This window comes from Peromyscus maniculatus, chromosome 4 (assembly GCF_049852395.1).
Source record: "Peromyscus maniculatus bairdii isolate BWxNUB_F1_BW_parent chromosome 4, HU_Pman_BW_mat_3.1, whole genome shotgun sequence".
NCBI classification, from domain to species: Eukaryota; Metazoa; Chordata; class Mammalia; order Rodentia; family Cricetidae; genus Peromyscus; species Peromyscus maniculatus.
Window position 1 is genome coordinate 37,695,115 of NC_134855.1, and position 16,241 is coordinate 37,711,355.

Below are 16,241 nucleotides of genomic sequence, written 5' to 3' on the forward strand. Positions count from 1 at the left end.
AGCTTTGCGCCTTTCCTGGAGCTCACTTGGTAGCCCAGGCTGGCCTCGAACTCACAAGAGATCCGCCTGGCTCTGCCTCCCGAGTGCTGGGATTAAAGGCGTGCGCCACCAACGCCCGGCCCAACAAAATTTCTATTCAACATGCCTGGAGTAATTTTTTTCCAATTTATTAAGCAATTTACAATTATAGTGTGAAAATTCTATTCTAAAGCTCTCTGAAAACTATTAAATGGCTGTTATCCAAGATGGAAACAACCATAGAATCTAGACTACTCCAGGATGAGGCCTACACCTAGTAACACAGTTAGGCATTGCAATTTAAAGTCTCGGCAAAGTTTTATTTCTACACATTTCCCCATTAGTGCAAAAATATTTTCACTTTTATAGAAACAGCAATGACATTAGATATATAATTCTGTGTTTTAAGGGTGATTTACAGTTTTAAAAGTAACTGAATTTCACATCTTTTCCTATTTGCTTTTGTAATGCCTGGTCAGCGCTGAATGACCTCACTGGAAAATGTATCCGATACCCTATGAACGATTCATTTCTGATGTGTCTCTAGCCATCGATTGATGGCCATTTTCAGAGTCCTGTTTGGTGTCAGTACCAGCGAAGGAAGGACCAGGTTTGTCATGGGGCTTGTGCGTTTCTTTTTGTGGATCCAGCTTTCCATGGCTTCTCTCTCATAGGAATAGCCATCTAGAAAAAAAACACATTGCTTCAGGTAAGGAAGGGGAATTAGGATTAGTACAGGAACTGCAGTGTACGAACCAGGGTACCTATAGGATCAGTACAGGAATTGTAGTGTACAAACCAGGGTAAAGGATTAGTACATAAAACTGCAGTGTACGAACCAGGGTATCTGTAGGATTAGTACATGAACTCAGTGTACGAACCAGGGTATCTATTGGGAGTTAATGGTCTTCTTGCTTTGCCTGCACCATGTCCAAAATAGCCCAGCCATAGCAGCTGGCTCGTACCCCGAAGGTATACTAAGCTTGGATTGTGCTCTGCTGAAATACAACAGCTGAGACCAGAGCTGTGTTGAAACTCAGAAACTGTGGTTGAGAAGAGGGCAGGAGTGGTGTGAAGACAAATTCTGGAAGAGATGAGGGAGGAAAAGGCCTTAGGAAGAACTCACGGAAACCCTTCGAGGTGTCGAAGAGCAAGAGTTAAAGACGACAGAATATGGCCAGAGAGAGATGGCGCGGAGGAAAATCGCTACCGTCTCATGCCATGCTTGTGCTAAACTGCTTTGTCACACATTGACGACCGAGGTGGGCGAAGGGCCGCGAACCTGTGAGGCCGGCACTCAGGAGGAGGCCGGTGAGATCTGCTGCTCTCGGACGTTCATTGCTGAACTTGGACCGTTTGTACCCAGCCTGAAATGCTTGCTTCTCTCTCACTGTTGACAACAGGGCCCTGAACTTGCCATCCTCCTGCCTTCCCCAGGGGAACGTTACGAGTCTCGCACCACCCTGCCTGGCTTCGGCTGTGATGGCGTCTTTGTTGGCCCTTCAGCTCTGCCTGGCTGGTAACACTCTACTGTGTAACTGTGCGCTGTATGTATCCCTTCCGCAGACGGAAGCACGCAGACGGTTTCCACGTGGGCGTTCTCAATGCTGCACTCTGTGCCCAGCCTCTCCCATGAACTGGACACACACACACACACCTAGGGGTTAGAACTATGTTGTAAGTTTCTAGGAAACTGCCAAGTTAGTTTCAACAACAGCCAGAGCATTTTAAATTCTCACCGACATAAGATTCCAATTTCCGTCCATCTTTTATTTTCCCCAACTTTCTGGGACTAAGCCACCAGTTAACATGACTGCTGTGTGGCCTTGAGCTGTACAGAGCACTGATGACTATAATGATACCGTGCATACTGCCCAGCTGTAAAGCAGTTTATTCTAACTGTGCCTTTTTTTCAGTCAGGATTTCACTGTGTAGCCCACACTGACCTGACTTGCAGCAATGCTCCTGCCTCCCCACTGGAATTACAGGTGTGCACAACCATACCCGTCCAAGTCACATGCACTGAAAACCCACTCATCTACGCACCTGCTCCAAAGCTGGACAGTCGCGGGACACAAAGCCAAGAAACCAAGCCCAATCCCATTCCCAAATACACATGCAATAAAAAGTGTAAAACCACAGTATGAGAAAATACAAAGTAATCTTAACAAAAGAAAAAATATGCAAAATCTATGAGCAAAACAGTGCTGGAGAGAGAAAAGACCCGTGTTAACTGGCAAGTGATGTTCCCAGTCCCTCTCCGGATTAGACACCATCCTCGTGAAAACCCCAGCAAGCTGCTGCCGTGAAGAAAGCCAGGTGATGTCCGAGGGTAGGAACCAAACCTGCAGACTCATTGGCCTGACTCGAGACCCGCTGTAAAGCAGCAGCGGTCACGGGCTGAGTGACTCGGGATTGGACATAAAGATGACATGGAGCCTGGGAGTGAGCCTTCCGTGGCCGTGACTCGCTTCAGTGAGGAGGGACTTGTTAATGGGTGAAGCTGAGCTAACAGGAATCCACCTCTTACCGTATGCAAACATGAGCCTGAAATAAGCCATAGGCCTAAAAACCAATGTGTCTGGAGTAACATGGTGAGTCCTGGAGCCTTGGCCAGGCAGCCTTCTTAGGATTAAAAAAGGATGAATCCACATGAAAATGGTCCAGTGGACCCCATCAAAATTAAACATGTTTTTCAAAGATGCCGTAGAGAAAATGCATACAATGCATTGCCTGATAAAAGACACACTTTGTTTCAATACAAAGTGAAGGGTTGGAGGGTATGTATTATGAAAGATCTAATATAATATCTAAGACGCATACTGAAAGATGCTTCATTGTAGTGAGGATTAAAAGTACAATGAGATAGCACTTCATACCTGTTATTCAGGATTAGAACAACTAACAATACCATGTTTGCAAATATGGGCAGAAACTGGAATTCTCAGTTATGAGCTTGAAAAACATTTCAGCAGTTTTAAATGCACTTTGTAAACAATCCAGAAATTCCACTCCTAAGTATTTCATCATGAGACATGAGTGCTGTCCAGCAGATCGGTGGATGGAATGTCAGGACAGCGTTCAGACATGCGAGCCCGTTGCCGGTTAATGGACAATGTATGTGGTATATATCTAGTGCAATGCAACACTATTCAGCAATAAAAAGGAATGGACTGGGGCTGGAGAGATGGCTCAGAGGTTATGAGCACTGGCTGCTCTTCCAGAGGTCCTGAGTTCAATTCCCAGCACCTACATGGCCGCTCACAGCTGTCTGTAACTCCAGTTCCAGGGGAGCTGACTGCTGCACGAAGTAGGAATGAAGTAGGAAGTCAGCTGACTGTGACAAAGCTAGACCTGGAAGAAGCCAGGGCCTTTCCAGAGGATGAGGCCAGCGCTCAAGGAGTCTTGGTGATACTGGCGTTTGATTATTAGCTGTTTCCTGCTATGAATTTCTCGTGTGCTAGTGTGGCTTTTCCATTATTCATTGGGCACAATTTCCCCTATACACTTAAAGTATTTGTATAACTTTCTCCAACTGTGCTATGACAGACAGACAAAAATCCCTAATTTCAGGCTTTTCTGTAATTATCAACATTAGCAGCATCCGGCCAGGACCATTCCTAGACAAACAAAAGTATCTGAGATACCTCCCAGATTCTCTAAGAACAAACTTAAGCATCCAGAGTATCTGTTTGAGAAGCCCTTGTGGATGTGCTTATTAAGCTTAACTCTCTCCTTTCCAAATTCTTCTCTCTAGTTTTAGACCCACCCTCCACAATTAACTCAAAACTAAAGGGTTCCTTCTTACAGGTACATCTACCTGTTACGGAAGTTGCCTAGCCATCAAACACACTTCTCCCACCCGGCCAGAAAATGGCAAGAGCAGAGATAGCTTGGAGAGATAAAGGCCAAAGGGATAAAAGATAGTTTTATTTTCAGAGCAAGGATGGAGAAGAAAAAAGAGAATGGAAGAACTAGATGGGAAAGAACTGGAAGGGAACGAACTGAGATGGGAAGAACTAGAAGGACGAGATGGAAGATGAGGAAGACCACAGTGGGGCAGAACTAGATGAAGGAGTCAGGTGCACTTAGAGGGAACAGCAGAGAGAGGTAGAATGAGGCACGAAAGGAGCTAAGTGTGAGAGCAGAAGAGAAGCTGGGTAGAGAGAGAACTGACTCAGGAAAACGAAGTGAATGGACTACAGAATTCCGTGTGCGTAGATTTATTAGAGAACCCTCAGGTTAATCTGCTACCAGGAGCGTCTCTTCTGGAACTAGGGTGAAGGCTATCGTGGGGCTGGACCCTGAAAGCTTTTGATATCTCACACCTTCACATCAATGCACATAAAATAGAGCTAAATAAATTTTATATAAAAAGAATTAATTACTAATGTGTGCAACAAGGTAATCAAAAACATTCTGCTGAGCATGTCTGAATACTGATGCAGAAACTGGTATCAAATGTTCCAACTTCATAATTTTTAAATTCTTGTTTCTGAATCATTTAAATTCATGATAGACACGCCGGGCGGTGGTGGCGCACGCCTTTAATCCCAGCACTCGGGAGGCAGAGGCAGGCGGATCTCTGTGAGTTCGAGGCCAGCCTGGTCTACCAAGTGAGTTCCAGGAAAGGCGCAAAGCTACACAAAGAAACCCTGTCTCGAAAAACCAAAAAAAAAAAAAAAAAAAAAAAAAAAAAAAAAAAAAAATTCATGATAGACACAATAACAGGTCAGAGATCTAGGCAGTCATTTTACATCTTGAGGGTTGGGAAGCTGGCTCAGTGGCTAAAAGTTTTCTGTGCAGGCATGAGCATGAAGACTCATGTGCACACCACCAGCACCCACATACAAGCCTGGCATGGCTAACGCATGCCTGTAACTCCAGCACTGAGTGACAGACCGGTGCATCCTGGGAACTCACTGGCCAGCCAGCTTAGCCTAATCTGCAAGGTTCAAGCATGTGTCTTAAGGAAGTAAGGCAGACAGTGATAAAGGACGACACCCAATGTCGTCCTCTGAGCATGCATGCACACCTGCATACACACACAGTCTTGACATCTGGTATTCACATAAATTTAAGTGAAATTTCAAAACTTAATCCTTTGTTTTGATTCCAATTTGCTCTGTCCAATTTATTACAAAATATATGTGTACAACTTTTTACTTTGGATCTAATGATTTTTTTAAAGAGAAAAAAACCCTACTTATGAGAAACAAAATGGGAATTTTGAACATAGCCCAAATTTAAAGGAACTTGTGCGAAGTGCGCATTATCCTCTACGTGGACGTCACCCCGAGTCTGGTAGTCACCACTCATACCTGATGCTATGACGGGGTCCTTCATAATCTCTCTAGTTATCGGACAGACAAACTCATCAGGAATTTCAGAAGAGAGGGAGTCCATCCTGGTCCTGAGCTCCTCGACACTCCTCAACACTTTGCTGCGTAGCCCTAGAGATTCTGAAAGAATATTTGTTACTTTAGGCAGCGAGTGAAAATCTGTAAAATGAAGTATTACTAGGAAGTGAAATCAACTTTCAGGGTGTAAAGACAGGTGACACACAAAGCCAGAAAAGAAATTTGTATTATTTTTGTTACTGAACACAATATCAAGCTGACCAAAGGGGGAAGGGTAGACTCTGGCTTTAGTCCATGGGTGAGCTGGCTCTACAGCGTTCTGGCCTGCTGAGAGGCCGCAGAGTGTAGTGGGAACACTCAGTGACGAAGCCGCCTGCCTCTGGTGTCTAGGAAGGGAGGGGGCTCCTGGTGCCCTCTTCAGGGGGTACCACAGTGACCTGACTTGATCCCACTAGGTCTCAGCTCCTAAAGTTCTCACTGTCATCTCCCTGCAGTAGCACAGGCTGGCACTCAAGCTTAACACGTGGATGTCGAGGCACACACATCCAAACCCTAGCAACCTGGAAAATGATTAAAAAGAAATGCCTTGTGGGCTTTTATTAGTTCCCAGAAAGAAAAGATCAAAAAGTAAAACCTCCAGAGGAAAAAAAAACCCAAAACCTTTTCATTCCTATTTATAAATGTATGATTAATTATTTCAATATATGAATACTGACCTACAGTAGTTTCTTTGCACTTGCTATTCTAAATTTCTACCAGTTTATCTCTTCCAAGTTCTAAGATCCACAGCACCGTGCAGTATCCCGAGGACCCGGATAAAAACTGAGGCCAGGGTGCACGCACAGCTCTAGTGACTGGACTCAGCTTTTCTAATTCCGTCCAAAACTGGCTTTCCTGCTCTTTATCATGAATACGTTATACTTAAAATTTTTATTTTAATTTATTTTTTTTGAAGACAAAAACAAGTTCTTTTATTATAATTATTTACATCACCCTGGAGTCAGGGCCCCTTGTAGTAGAAAACACCTGTGGATTGCGCCTCAGAGGAGCACCTGCCTGTCCTAAACCCAGGTTCTCTGTGAAGCCTGGAAATGCTAATGGCAAGAGTTCACAAATGCAGATTCACAAATGCAGATTCACAAATGCCTTAATACATCTCAACATCAAGGATGGATACTCCTTATGCAAATAGATGGCATAAGGAGTTATTCCTTAAGGGAAACTGTGACTCTGAACTCCTAGAGAGCTGGGAGACAGCAGATAAGGTGCGGCGTTTGAGAACACACCCACAGTGGCTCACTTTATAGTGCATGGCTACTTCCGTATGCTGAAAGCAAATTCAGATTTCACACTGGCCTTAGGAACTAAAACCAAACTACAATGGCAAGTGCAGGCAAAACATTGCTGCATGTAACAAGCAGACATCAGCATGTATGTCCTCAGTTTGCCTTTTCTATTTTCAATCTCGACTTTAATTCTACGTCAGCCAATTTATTGTTTTACAGAAAGGGTGTTTTTCTTAAAATCCAAGAGTAAAGGAAATTCTTTGTCGCTTAAAACAGTATTTGAAGATTAAAAGTTAACTTCTATAATGAAGATAAATAAAACAGCATTTCAACATACTTCAGAATGGCCTGGTATATAGCCATGAATGCCTATAATCTTAGCCTTTGAGAGGCAGGAGGATCACGGGTCATAGCCACACAGTAGATGATGACATAATACCAAAATACCAGATATTTCAGAATGATGTGAAGAACCAGATGTTCCAGAGAACACATATCCTAAATCTGCTTCTAAATTATTGAATTTGGCAATTTTCCAAACTGTAAAGCAGAATATTCATTTGTTGAAACCTATCGCCACTGGTTCCCTGCCTTAGGCCAAGAACAAGTATGACACATGGTTACAGATGACGCAGTGCTGTTAGAGGCCAGCCTTTAGACAAACAGGACCAGAACCCTTACAGAAGAGACCCCAGAGAGCGAACTCGCCCATCCCACTAAGTGAAGGTACAGGAAGAGAGGCGCTGTCTGTGAACCACACGTTACTCCTGACTAGACACTGCACCTGCCAGTCCCTGGATCTTGGACTTGGCCGAATGAAGAAATCAATTTGATATTTATTAGCTTACCTAGTTAACAGGATGTTGCCATAGCAACCTAAATGCATTAAGGCGACAACCTAAGTCATCAAGGAAATGCAAATCGAAGCCTCAGGAGAAACCACAACTACTGGGTGGTGCTAACAACAAAATCAAACAAGTGTTAGAGACACTAGGAGAAGCTGGAGCCTCCCCCATGCTGGGGGCTGGGAGAGGGTACAGAGAACCGCCCCCCCATACTGGTAGGACTCAGGAAAACAACCTGACAACTCCTCCAGTGTCAAACAGAGGATTCCCCTGTGACCCACCAATTCTACTTTGAATAGATGCACAAGAAAACTGAAAAGATGCTCACACAAAAACTTGTATATTAGCCAGACAGTGGTGGCTCACGCCTTTAATCCCAGCACTCGTGAGGCAGAGGCAGGTGGATCTCTGTGAGTTCTAGGCCAGCCTGGTCTACAGAGGGAGATCCAGGACCAGGCACTAAAACTACACGGAGGAACCCTGTCTCCAAAAACCACACAAAAAACTTTGAGGTGTCTGAACTACAATCAATTTTTAAAATATGAAACTTCCTAAATGATAACTACAAGCTAGGTTTAGTGACTTGAAGAACTACTTTCTTCTTCCTAAGGAGGCAGATGGCTCTCTACAAAGACGTCTCTACCTGGACTGCTGCTGTGCAAGGAGAGAGGAGGGACCCATGGGAGCCGGTAACCCGACAGCAGGGGAAGTCAGCACGGATCTGAGGACTGCCCGTTCCTCACTGCTCTTACCAATTTTCAAATCGCCAGCCAGACTTTCCTTTGTGAGATGCAACAGTTCTTTTCCGTCAATGTTGTTCATCTGGAAAACGCCGACGAGCTCTTCCAAGCCTTGAGCACGGAGCCATGTTGAGACGTCCTCCTCCGACCAGTCTTCAATCAGTGGCTTCTGCTGATCGCCCGTGCTTCCTGCTTTAAAGCACAGGCCAAGTGAACGGCAGAGCCAATGCTTCTCCTCTCCACATTCCCGCCTTGAGTCTGGCTGACTGTTCGTTCAGCTCCCTTTTAAGAACTCGTGGACAGTACTAACAGTAGCGACCTAATGCTACAGGAAATGCTAGCCTTTCGCGATTTCCTTTTCTCTGCAGAGAGACGGTTTTGCTTTTGTGGCGCTCGGGATCAAACCTTGTGCCTTGTGCATGCTGGCCACACACTCTAGCGCTGACCTACACTTCTGGCCACTTTTTCTTCACTCCACCCATGAAGGGACACTCTGCTTGCTCTGTCACCCGCATACCAGCACTGCTGTGTAGTTATTTCTGACAGCGATAAAGGTGTAACTCCCAAGTTGTACACCTGTGTTGCTTGGAGAGGCCAAAAGGAGAGCCAACGAGATAAAGCTGGGATTCCGATCCTGTCCTCAGGCTACGTTCACAGGGAAACCTGGCACCTAACACAAACAATGGAAAACCCCCGGGGCCCTGATATACGTGAAGGTGCACACAAGCCTTTGCCAATACTTCACTGTAGACACCTCTGACGCTAGAGTCTCTAAAATGAGTCTTAAGGTGTATTAAATTTGTGTCTGTGCAGTATAATATGAATAGCATGTCAAAGGATTTACTAAAGTTTAAGCTTGGGGGTGTAGCTCTGAGGTAGAGCACTTGCATGCACAAGGCCTCAGGGTCAATCCCCAGGACCACAAAAAAGAAGTACCCAAATTTTCTGATCAGGGTTGAGATGGTTAAGGATGCCCAGCGCTTGGGCTGTAGCTGTGCCTTGCAGAGAGCACTTGCCCAGCAGGTCCTGAGGCCCTGGGTTTGCGGGCAGCACAGGACAGGGATGGGGTCATCTTACCAACCTTGGCAAGGTGTTTCCAGGTCCAACTCCCAAATGTTCAGAGTCTTGTCCATGGAGCCAGTAGCAAGCAACAGGGTGTTGGGTGCAAAGGCACAAGTTGTGACATACCTAGTTAATAAACACAGCGTTATATATTTATGTCTGGCTAATATTTTCATTATGTTAGAACTGTGAAAGTAACTCAGACCTGGTATGCTGCGTCAATGTGTACAGCACACTCTGGGTGCCCTGAAACAGAACAGAATAACTTCGTCAGTCAGGCAAGAGACAAGGTCGGGATGAAGGTCACTGACAGGGTCTGTGTGCTGAACGCATCATCAGTAACTAACTTGCTGAGGCTGACAATGAGCGAGAGCTGACATCCATAACTAAACATGAGAGCTTGTTCTGCTTTCTCAGGCATCAGCATGGCTGCTGACGACCTCCTTCGGAAGTTTTCCTCCAGTGACCCCTGACATCTGTCAGTTTGACCAAGACTGTTAACAGAAACCCAACTGCATAATAAACGAAGTCTTGCTGTGGCATCTGATTTGTACTTATTGCAGGATGGGTGAACGGAAGCTGCTGAAACCCTGAGTACACTTGGGGGCCAGTCAATGGGCAGGTATTGTCCTAACTAGGGTTCCTATGGATGTGATAAAACACCATTTCCAAAAGCAACCTGGGGAGGGAACGGTTTATTTCACTTACACTTCCAAATCACAGCCTATCACTGATCGAAGTCAGGGCAGGAACTGTCGGCAGGAACTGAGACAGAGAAGGCATGGAGGACTGCTACTGACTGGCCAGTTCTCCATGGCTTGCTCTGTCTGCTTCCTTACGACCTAGCACCATGGCCTCAGGAATGATCCTTTCACATCCAGCATTAAGAAAAACTGCCCAGGAGCTGGAGACATGGCTCAGCAATTAAGAGCACTAGCTGCTCTTCCAGAGATCCAGAGTTCAATTCCCAGCACCCACATGGTGGCTCACAACCATCTGTAATGGTACCTGATGCCCTCTTCTGGCATGCAAACAGAGCACTCATATACAAAAAATAAATAAATCTTTAAAAAAAAAAAAAAAAGGAAAAAAAGGGCCTGACAGAATTGCCTACAGGCCATATGCTGGAGGTACTTTCCCAGTTGAGGTTGCTCTTCCCAGGTTAACTAGTCAGGACAAGTGTATTTAGCGGGAACCAGTGCATGTTTTATAGACAAAAATCAATGTTATACCCATTTGTGAATATAGACATCCCATAACAAGACGGTAGGAAACAACACAGCTTTTTCATCTGGCTTGAGTGTTTGAGGGTTTGTTCCCACTTTCTGCCAGAACCTCCAATGACTTTAACTCCTGTGTGGGTGACCAGTCACTTGTTGGACACCACTCCCGAATGACTTACGCCTCCGCTGAAGCCATAGCTGATGCATGCAGCAAATACCACACAACACCAGTTTTCTCTTAAAGATCATTCCCATCAACTATATCTTTGTGAAATATAATGTTTATACTTGTTTATACTCATGCAATTCAGCATTTACTCATAAATCTGCCCCAAACTCCTATTTTTCTAAGTCTATGATACCTTAGACTTGTCTTATGCTGGTCCCTAAATCCACCCTGTCCTCTAAGAACTCTAGGTAGGTAGGCCACATCCATGCTGCTATGGAAACAGGCTCTGATGAATTTTTGAATACTGCTGCTCTCTAACTCTGTGTTTTCTAAGATTAGATTTAAAACTCCATCCATCATAAAGACATTATTGAAATATTTAAGGTTTTCCCAAGTATCTTACTATTTCACCATTGTGAGAACGAACATTATATTCTTGGGTACAATAAATAGATATATTAAAAAATAAACCTATTTTATGCAACTAAATTTGAAGCTCAATTATCTCAAACAATTTATATAGTTTACACACAAGATCTGAAGTACTTACGATATCATATATGATGACAGACTTATCCACTGACCTTTAAAAAAAAAAAACAAACACTAGGTAGGTGAAAAGTTCTATAAAAACCAAACACACCCTCTTGGAAAAGGCTGGAAGATTGACACAGCTAGAATGGAGTGGACATCTGGGGGACTCTTCTTGTAGGAAAAAGAATTGTAATACAAAGAAACTACGGCACTGTAACAAAGCACAGGGTTTTTACAATAGGTTAAAACATGCTGTTTTTTCTTCTTTTCCACCCTTGGAAGAGTCTTTCTGCTACCATGGTACACATTGCAAGGTCACCCAGACCAGTGCTAACACTGCCTGTGGGACACTAACATCTGTGTTCATCATCATGAAAACGGAATGGGCTAGTCAAAGGAGTCCCTTAACCTGTTAGCTTAAGGTTCCTGTTCAGTAGGCAACTGAATACCAACAATGGGTAGTGACCTCAGAATCCCTGTCACAGATTCAGAATAAGAATTATGCTAGACATAATATATAAATGCTCTTATTTAGTCCTGAATTCAGTAAAGTACAGGTTATCATTTCTGAAATGTCTAAAATTCTTATGGAAATTTCCATATATATTTTTTAAGCATCTCTTAAAAAAAAAACGCTAAGGAGTGACATCAGCAACATGGTGGGTGGAACTTCCCAGTTTCATAGCAACATCAATGTGGACAACTACCCAAGAAAAAAACATTCCCTGCACAGGAGCTTTGGAACTCAGGTATGCTGCTTACAGCAGCATGAACGGATGTCAGCACCATAGTAAAACATTAAAGATGTCAGGAAAGACAAATGAAAGATCCATCAACCGACACACACACACACACACACACACACACACACACACACACACACACACACACACACACACACACACGTAAACTTCTAAAGGAACGAGAGCCGGTATCCCGTGCAGTTGCTCAGAGCCCATTCATGGCAGGTTTATATTGAAAACAATCCTCCCGCCCGGTCCTCAGGACACTCTGTCTCACATCTACAGTCTCTGGATGTCAGGCTGACAACCAGCTGAAAAGCAAATTCCACTCTCAGAAGCCACCATCGGATGCAATGTCACTTGGGAAGAAGAGTCACTGTTGGTGACTTCTGTGAGCACTGGATCGGGACAACTGTGGGTGAAGGTGTTAATGAGAAGAAAGGGAAGACAGGGACGAGTTTTAGGAAATGTCCTAAGTCACCCTCTGCCAGTCATTACGGAGTAACCGGGTTGGCCGATTTCTAGCAATAAGACCCCAGCATCTATACACAGAACAAAACAGGAACCAGTGCCCGGGCAGGGAGAAAAGGAACTTGTCTTTGGGAAGAAGACTTGGCCTCCCGGCTCTCTTCCCTACCAGGCAGACAGAGATAAGAGACGACTAGAGTTTGGAGAAAGGCCATGTGCCACGTGGCTCAGCTCCTGGTGCATTTTCTAGTTTTCTGACCTGCTTAATTATGGAAGTGTGGGAGCCATGCTGCCCAAAAGGTAAAGAACAAGTTAGGATATGGCATCTGTTTTTGTTTTTTTTTTTCTTTCTCATTATTTTCAACATGAGAAAATAAGCATCTTTTTTTTTTCAATTCAAAACTCTTTACATATTTGTGAATAATAAATATTCAAAACTGGCTCCATGGAGTCCTAGCTACTCAAATACCACAGAGAAGAGCAGTCTCTATCTGAATGATAAAGGTGGAGTTTGTGCTCAGGCGAAACTGTTACATATAACACTCCTTACATCTGGCTAGATCAAGAGAACAGGGTGGAACAAAATACAAGTTCTGCAGAGGGGCTGAAGGGAAGTCACCACAGGGGAGACCAGAAGGATGAAGGGACAAACTTCTCCATGCTTTTCTAGATGTCATGTGCTAGCATCACAGCCCTGAGGCAATGAGGTATGCGAAGCAGGCAAGAACACCCAAGTGCCTCTGGAAGCCAGGCACTGGGAAGGTCTTGACTCTTGCTATTGTCTGCTTTGAAATTTCCTTTGAAAGTATGCAAATATGTGATAAGTTTATTATAACCACCCCCTCAGTATCTGAGGTGGGGAGGGGTGATTCCAAGCCACCTCTAGGTTTCATACATAACAAAATCTTCACATGATCAAGTCCCTTATCTAGTCCTGGAACTTACTCTGTAGACCAGGCTAGTCTTGAACTCACAAAGATCCATCTGTCTCTACCTCCGGAATGCTGGGATTAAAGGTGTGTGCTACCACCACCTAGCCAGAAATGTATTATTTTTATGTCATTAAAGTGAATCTGACTCTAAGACCCATCCTACTTGGCTGGTAAGAGAGCCAACTACCATTTCTGCAATGCCCAGCACTTTCCCAGGGCCACAGACGCTCAAACTTCTAGCATAACGTGAGCTCCCTCAAAATCAGGACTTATTAATCTTATTTATTTGAGACAGGATCTCATACTGTACAGTGGGTGGGCCTTAAAACTCCAGGCAATCTGCCTGCTGCTGTCTCTCAAATGCCGGGTTTGTAGGTGTGAACCATGATGCCCAGATAAGACGGCTGTTGTCTTCCTCAGTTTCCCACAGGAGCTAGACTAAGAAGGATGGTACTCAAGCCCCTGTTTCCCACCCCTGGAAGGTGTAACAAGAAGCCAGCTTTTGAAACTTCTCTGCCAGCTTAAGCTGGCACTTCGACCCCAGCTAACTATCTGTACATTTTCTACCTTTCATTCCATCCTTTCCACAAATTGTCAGGCTGCTGTGGGGGAGGCAGAGACAGAGTTCTCTCCCCAGTTTTTGGCCCAAACTGTAAATAAATCCACTTTTCCATTTAACGTATTTCAACTTAGAGGAAGAAGGGTTTACTGGGTTAGATTACTGCTGCCTGCAGAGAAGCGTGTGAGGAGGTGGAGGCTTCTCTTCATCCCTTAGTGGACAGAAAGCTGAGAGAATGGGCTATAGGAAGAGGCCAGGGACAGGTATGACCCTAGGGAGAGCATGACCCCCAAGAACTTATCGCCCTCCTGTGACCTGCTTCTTCTACCTAGGCTCCACCTCTCCTTTTCCCCACCTCCCAGAAATACTGTCATAGTGTAAGTCCGCCATGAATAACCCAGTGGCCGGAGCCCCTGGGTTCTGCCTCTGAGGACCAGGCACCATCCCGACACTCGGAGATGTGGGTTCCTGACCCTGGGGGGCCTGCCTCTGCTTCCCGGCCTGCTACTGCTCTAGCTTGTTCTTTTTATTTAAAGACACCGAATCTCCTAAAACTTTTATTATATGTACATGAACCACATGTGGGCCCCCAAATATTTGGACTCGGCCACAACTCTTGGGACAGGAAAGAAAACAGATGAATGCAGTAATCTGATTTCAGGATTATGAAAACTGAAGAAGAGATATGGACTCCTGTAAAGTTATGGAGTGGGAGATTAAGTATAGAACACAGAGAATCATTTGCTATTTCATTTCAAAACAAGTATTATAAACAAAGGCAAATGGATGAATTTTCTCAGAGGACTTTTCTGGCCATAGTGCACACTAAAATTCAAGAATATTTAGGCAATAAAGCAAAGCTTCTCCCACTCTAAAAACACCAACTTGAAAAACTAATGGTGTATAACTCAGTGGCTGAGCGCTTGTCTACCATGGGCAAGGTTCTGAGTGGATCCCTAGCACTGCCAAGAGAAGACAAAGTCAATGTCAAGTGGGGCCCGAGAGATGGCACACTGTTCCTGCAGAGGACCTGAGTTCAGCACCCAGAACCCACACAAGGTAGCTCACAATTAGCAGGGGTTTCTGATACCTCTGGCCTCCTTGGGTACCTGCACTCACATGCACATACCCTCATACATTCACACGCACATACCCTCATACACTCACACACACATACCCTCATACACTTACATACCCTCATACACTCACACGCACATACCCTCATACACTCACATGCACATACCCTCATACACTCACACACACATACCCTCATACACGCACATACCCTCATACACTCACATGCACATACCCTCATACAGTCACACTCATACACAGAACTATAAATAACAAATCTTAAAGTTAACGTGAGGAGTGTAGAGCCTGTCTTATTGAAGTGTCTAGGAACTTTTTAAAATCTAAACAACAAAGGAATCATATCTTTTGTTTTTGTTTGAAAATAGGCTGGTTGTCAAACTATAATATAAATTTTATGAAAAAATATTATTATAAAGTAATTGAATCAAGCATGTGCGTTCAAATCAACCTTCCTAAGATCAAGCTTTGAAAAGAAATGCTCCAATTGAGAACAGGAAATCACAAAACTGGTCAAAAGAGCCTTAAACAGCCAATTAGAAACTGCAGAGCCACAGTTTAAGCAAAATTAAAAGTCAGAAGACTATTAACTGTAGCAGAGTAGGGAGCTGGAGGGTGGCTCAGCAGTTCACAGCACTGGCTGTTCTTCCACAGGACCTGAGTTCGATTCCCAGCACCCACATGGTAGATCACAACCATCCCTAACTCCAGCCCCAGCACATTTGACATGTGCACTTGGTACACTTACATACATGTGGGCAAAATATTCATACACATAAAAACATACATAAACAAACATTAAAATAAAGTTAACAAAACTAAAATAAATTTTAAGTAGCACAGTAGCTGAAAAGAGCATCAGTAAAGGGGAAATCAAGAGCGAAGTATAAAAAGACGAACTGGCTGGAGAGACAGCTCAGCAGTGAAGACACTGGCTGTTCCTGCAGAGGACCTGGGTTTGATTCCCAGCACCTACAGGGTGACTCACAACCAGCTGTAGCTCCGGTCCCAGGGGATCTGATGCCCTCTTCTGGCTTCTTTGGGCACCAGGCATACACATGGTACACAGACACATAGGCAAAACACTCATACACATAAAAATACATAAAAAATGTAGAAGACATAAACAATAAAAATACGAAAGGCTAAAAGAGAGAACGTTTATAGTCGGAAGGTACAATTTGCACTTAACTGGCACCTTAGAAGAGAG

The 16,241-nt window shown here is 44.2% G+C and overlaps 1 protein-coding gene across 6 annotated transcripts in view; it reads right to left on the reverse strand.

The window, feature by feature from the left end:
• Positions 1–317: 317 nt before the first annotated feature.
• The window catches only part of Wdsub1 (WD repeat, sterile alpha motif and U-box domain containing 1), a 31,712-nt gene continuing 15,788 nt past the window's right edge, over positions 318–16,241 (reverse strand). For 2 of the 6 annotated variants that reach the window (XM_076568518.1, XM_076568517.1), the window contains exons 6-11: positions 11,254–11,287; positions 9,517–9,557; positions 9,331–9,437; positions 8,262–8,438; positions 5,340–5,480; positions 318–702 (exon numbers count right to left, since the gene is read on the reverse strand). In XM_076568518.1, coding sequence (XP_076424633.1) covers positions 545–702; positions 5,340–5,480; positions 8,262–8,438; positions 9,331–9,437; positions 9,517–9,557; positions 11,254–11,287 — 658 coding nt within the window. In that variant the 3' untranslated portion in view covers positions 318–544. Of the gene's footprint in view, positions 703–5,339; positions 5,481–8,261; positions 8,442–9,330; positions 9,438–9,516; positions 9,558–11,253; positions 11,288–16,241 lie in introns of all 6 variants that reach the window. The other 4 variants (XM_076568516.1, XM_076568515.1, XM_076568520.1 and 1 more) reach the window with 3 other exon arrangements.